The sequence below is a fragment of the Vigna umbellata genome, chromosome 1, assembly GCF_029865625.1.
Source record: "Vigna umbellata cultivar VRB3 chromosome 1, Vumbellata_1.0, whole genome shotgun sequence".
Lineage (NCBI taxonomy): Eukaryota > Viridiplantae > Streptophyta > Magnoliopsida > Fabales > Fabaceae > Vigna > Vigna umbellata.
Window position 1 is genome coordinate 24,388,077 of NC_142165.1, and position 6,000 is coordinate 24,394,076.

Sequence of the window (6,000 nt, forward strand, 5' to 3'; positions counted from 1 at the left end):
TTTTTAAATAAAATTTCAGTTTGCAGAAAATTGAATTGTAAAGTTTGTTATTTTTTTTTTCAAAATCTCTTCCTTCTTTATGTTTGAATAGAAAAGAAAACAATTAAAAATTCATTTCAAAATTCAGGTTTTCGAAAATTGAATTATGATTTCTTTTTTAATATATTATTTGATTACCGAAAATTTAATACTGATCTAAAAAAACTATTTATATTAATGTTTTATGTAATATGTAACATCCCAAAATTATACAGTCAGCAACTATATAATAGAATATTAACATGTATTAATATGATAAAGCAGTTTTACAATTAAATAGATCAGTGTGCAAAAATGGCCGAACGGCCTTACATATACACACAAAATAACGAGCGTTCACAAAAGAAATGAGGACGAACGGTTTACAAAACAATGACCGAACGTCCAACTATTTACTATCAACAAAAGGGCACTCGCTCATAAGCGACCTGCTATTCTAATTTTACTAACTAAAACTGAACGCCTTTAGGGCTCGGCCTTCACTTCTACTTCAACGAGATTCTCCTCAGCTAGGATTTCCTCTTCAAGTGTTTGCTCCAGGGAAGTATCACCTTCTGCTCACATCCACACGGATGATCATTGCAAGGACAAGACGGATATACATATACAGACAACACAATGGAAATGCAAGGGTAAACTTATTGAATTTAATTCAAGTCAAACATACTTTTCATACATATCAAATACACAATCAAATAAGTCACAACACATACATTCAATTCAACCATTAACTCAATCAAATTCCTGGAACTAGACCGACCGTCCGGACTTGTATGAATTCTGTGTAGCTACGACGTCCGTGCACCCAGGTGGAAGAGCTGGAATACTCGTCAGCTGCCACCTGAGGTTAGTTCGCTCTGTCCAAGTTACAGTTATGGACTAAGACCTCCTGCCATTCCCACACATGACATACTCTTCTCTACTTGAGAACAAGCACTCACGGAATATCAGGATGAACCGCCAGCTAAGCTTACCACATTCATACTTTACAAATCTCAAATTTCAACCAAGAGTCGTTCCTCCCTGGAACGCTCGTTCAAATTCCACAATCACAATCTCATTTCTCATAGTGTTCGCACATCTTAATTCAACCTCTTATTAACACTTTCATTCTTTGTTCCACTTGCATAAAAAGACGAACGTTCAATCCTCTTTATAACGAGGACGAACGTCAAGAGTGAGATCAAGAAAGACTCCTTTGAATCAGTTAAATGAACTAATTCTAGTAAGATCCAAATAATACTTAGAAAAATCTAAGTTCAGTAACACTTGAGCGAATCCAATGAATAGGTAAAATCACAAGTTGTTTGGATAAATAAACTGGACAAGATTTAATTCAGGAGACAACTCGCCAGTAAATGACCAAGGGCGAAAATAGACGTTTAATGAAATTCTTGAACGAACGTCACTGAGGTATTGGACGAACGTTACTAGATCTATTGGACGAATGCTATTTAGATTTATGGACGAACGCTATTTCAATTCAGGACGAACACTATTACCGTTAGTTGATAATTAAGGAAGGAACGAACGTTCGGTATATGACCGAGCGTTCTTTTACCACATACGCATTTGGACGAGCGTTCGGTATAAGAACGAGCGCTACTTAGGACGTACGCTTTTGAGTCTAAACTTATTTGCTGATTCAAAATCATAGAAATTTGGAATTTTCATAATATGGAATACTTAAAGTTCATGCTTTAACAATTTGACTAAGTGTAAAATGGTAGATTTTCAAGCTTCTCAATTCCTCACACAACACTCATGAGATCTACGTTTGGCCGAACGCTCAAACGTAAATTATGTATAAGAGGGCGTTCGTCCTAAAAGGGAAATCCTTTCCAAATGAAAGGGTTCGACTATTTCAAGGAATTCACTATGAATACCGAACGGTCAATGACCGTATCGATAACGAACGTTTATTTTCATAGACTTAATTAATCAAACTCATCTTACAGTATACAAAATTTTCCAGTATAAGCTTTCATACATCAATTTACTCAAATCATTATACAAATCCATGCATTTTCACACATCATCTCATCATACAACTCATTTTCCAATTAAATCAAACCATAGAACATTGCATCATTTTCATACATCATTTCAGAATCATCTTCATATACGAACAGTCCAATATCATGAATCATATTTCAAGCAGCATATAAACGCACATGCAGTACAAAAAATCACATGAATTAAATCTAATAAGCTTCCCTTACCCGGATCAGTAGTGATCGTTCTAAAACGAGTGATCTTGGCTTGTCCAAATATGGTTCTATCAACTTTTCTCTTGAACTCTTCTACTAAAACTAAAAGAAACACAAAGAGCTCGGTTTAGACCCATGCATGCAGACGGAACTGGTTGCAAAATTCCAGAAAAGAGCGTCCAAGTATAAACTTACCAGAACCGGAAGTTGTTCGGTTCAAGATGGAGCTCACGGTGCAGGGGACGTTCCTACGGTGCTGAAACGTGAACGGAGAAAAGGGTGGTAAGTTACCGAAGAGAGAAGAAGAGGGTTCTAGAGAGAAGGAGGAGAAAATGGAGGTTTTGGATTCCTGAGGAAGATGAAAGTGCACGCAGAGAAGGGGAAGAGTGTTTCAGAAAAATTTTAATTCTCTTCCCAAGTCAAACGGACGTTCTCTCATGCGTTGACACCTGGCTTCCAGACTTGAGTTCAGAACCTTCCAATTTGACACATGGCAGAGAGGGGTCAGGGAAAGTGAGTGCGTTTTAATGGCGTGCACGTGGGACGTGGGTGCATTTATGGAAGCACAGTGGTGAATCATCACCGAATTAACGAGACGTGACATAATATATTATAAATTATTCGGCTAACTTTTGAGTTTATATATACTATTCAGTGAAAAAAGTCACTCTGTGTATACCTCAACAAATTAAGAAAAATACAGATATGATAAACATTTTAATATAACTAAAAACAAATTGGCCTAGAAGGTTACCAACAAACATATTCACATTTTCCATTCTTCTTTCAAACTTCATCCAATCACAAAAGTGTTTCCGCCATGGGAGAGAAAGAAAGAAAACGAAGAAAACAAACAAAAAAAAAACACAAGCACAATGCCTAACCTAAAAAACCATTATCAAAACGAAAGCTGTAAGAAGATCCAAATCACTGAGAAAACACAGACACAACAGTAAAAGTATAAAGCACTGTCGAAATCAAAGAGGCGGTGGTTTTATCGCCGGAAGGTGTCCCTCTAGACGCGTTCCTCTTGCGTAGTTGTTCCATTGGAGTTGGTATGGTTCGGCATTTCCACGGATCCTTCTTCTTCTGTTGCCGTTGCCGTTGCCTTCTTCGGATCAGTTTTACTGTCACGGTATATAAAATAGAGTATTAGCTGCGTCGCTCCCAAGACTGAACCCACGCCATTAGGTACCTACAGTACGTAACAAAACAGGGTTGGTCCAGTTATAAAGGTAATAATAATAATAAAGTTATAAGAATCTGCGTGGTGTGCAACTTACAGCCACGAATGGGTCACGACCAAGTAGGCCGTAGATGAACCAGGAAGTGCCACAGAGGAACACAAACAGTGACAGAAAGAAGGGCATAAACTCCACGCTCTTGCTTCTGATCACTAGCCGCTGCACCCACACATAATGCCAAACAACACTAAATCATATAATTATGTTTAATTGCAAAGCTTTTAAAATACAAAAATTATTTATATACACCAAAAATAGTAAATATAGTAATCATCACTTAATATATATTTTGAGAACCAAGGAACATAAACAAAAAGCTCATTTGAATTTGTATAATTTTTTTTTTCAAATAATTGTAAAACTTTTGAAATAGAAAAATATTCATGTACACCATAAATAATGGCTGGTACTTAATGTATATTTAGAGAAAAATAATAATAAACTTTATAATATATATATATATAATGGATATGTATATTTATAATTACTCCTTAAAATAACGTTTGGTTCTGGATATTAGCCTTTGTGTGTGCGTGAAGAAAAAAAACATTTTAGAATATTTTTAACATTTACACAGAACTTTAGGTCTTATTATATTATTTTTGTAATTTTTATTAAATTGAATTGGAAAAAAGTTAGTGTATGCATTAAAAATATCTTACTGCTTCTTCTCGTCATTTTTATAATAAAATAAAAATGTAAATGAAGTCAATGATGTAATAAAATAGCTTCGTAAAACACAGGCAAATTAAACCTCGGTTATCTATTACTATCCTATTAATAGAAAAATAGCATGCTTTTAAGATATTCTCAAACCTTTTTATAACCGGAGAGGAAAGAATTGACAGTTAATTTATTATGATGTTATTTTCTTAAAATAATTTTTTTTGTTTTTGTTTTTATTGAGTGAATGATTAGGAGTTACGAAATTGAATGAAGTGAGAGTGATGTTGGATTGAATGGAGTTACGAAAACAATGTGAAACACTCTTAAAATAATGATTAACAAGAAAGACAACATGAGAAAAAGTGAGTTGCCAAAAGAGGAAAAGGGAAAAGGAAGAGACAGGGGCAAGCTGGCCATGCCATGATGACATGATAAGGATGTGATGAAATTATTCGATATAGAAAGTGAAGTTTGCTTACCATGATGGAGAGAGGTGACCCATACATGATGATGGAAAATATTGCAGCAGCGAAGCCACAGAAGAGTTTTCTGGTGTTTCCATGCAGAGCCAACAGAGACACCAGAACAACACCAGAGAACACTGCCACCACGAACGAGAAAAGCCCAAGAATCTTTGCCTTCTCTTTCTTCGGTGCAAACAACACGAAGATGAAAACGTATACGATCTCAATTGCAGCTCCTGCGCCATTGATTATTGACACTAGAATGTTGTGTGGGGACACAAAGGGTAAACCATACCTGTGTATTGTACAATACAATCAAAAGAATCAGAAATTTTCATTTCTCAGATTGAACTCACTGTTAGAAAATATGCAGAAAGAACAGGAATAATAATAATCACTAAGAAAAGATTTAGCCGACGAGAGGGAAAATTCAACCATGATTTGACAAAATTATGAAACTTTTTTTTATCTGTATTATGTCCCTCTTCCCATATGAACTGAGTAAAGAACTGAGGGAGAAAGGTACCAAGCAGAAAGGAGACAGTTGAGAAGAGTCATAGGGTAAGGAACGCCAGAGAACTTCTCTGTGGATTTGTTGGCAATGACCCTCTTGAATGTTACTCTGCAAAAACCAAACTTGTCATGAATTTTGTCAAATGGGTAACCTACGCACAGAAAAGGATGATTCTTTTGTGAATTATAATGAAAAAAACAACATGGGGTAAGATAAAGATAACAGTTATGAGAAGCATACATTGGGGCCAAGAAGAGGAACAAACCAGAAGCATTCCCTGCAGTACATAAAGAAAATTAAGAAACCAAGAAGAAAGGCAAGAAGAAGGGTATGCAAATGATGCAAATGGGAAGAAAACTCACCGAATATGCCGAACAAGAAATGCGCAATATTATCCATGGTGTTGAAGCTTGGAAACGAGAGAAAAATCAATGGGAGTTGAAGAAGGAAAAGAAAGTGGTCTAAAGAACTAGTAGTTTCTTTAGGAACGGTAGGTTACTCATAACTGGCTACAATGAGGGGTAGTTTTGCAGAGGTTGTGAGATGATTATTTATATATATATATATATATATATATATATATATGTGTGTGTGTGTGTGTGGAAATGGAAGAATTGAAAGGTAACTTCTTTGGACTCTAAAATAAAGAAGAAAAAATGATTTGATCTTATCAATGGACAACCGTTTGTGCACTTGAAAGACAGTGTGTGTCTTTTATATATTAATCGCACCAAACCCAAATGAATGCAGGTGATAATGTAACATTCATGCGGTGGAACATGCAAACTGTTCAAGCTCCCTCTCATTATCTAAAAGAAATATGTTTATTGGAAAGGCAAAATAATTGAATAAGAAAAATAAAA

At 35.4% G+C, this 6,000-nt stretch overlaps 1 protein-coding gene across 1 annotated transcript; it reads right to left on the reverse strand.

The window, feature by feature from the left end:
• Positions 1-2,999: 2,999 nt before the first annotated feature.
• On the reverse strand, positions 3,000-5,791 carry LOC148204963 (bidirectional sugar transporter SWEET1-like). Its single transcript, XM_088109620.1, has 6 exons — positions 5,500-5,791; positions 5,378-5,414; positions 5,150-5,245; positions 4,639-4,918; positions 3,533-3,652; positions 3,000-3,444 (listed from the first exon to the last, which is right to left on the reverse strand). Exons 1-6 carry the CDS (start codon positions 5,534-5,536, stop codon positions 3,265-3,267), a joined length of 750 nt encoding a protein of 249 aa, XP_087965746.1. The 5' UTR covers positions 5,537-5,791; the 3' UTR covers positions 3,000-3,264.
• Positions 5,792-6,000: the final 209 nt, after the last annotated feature.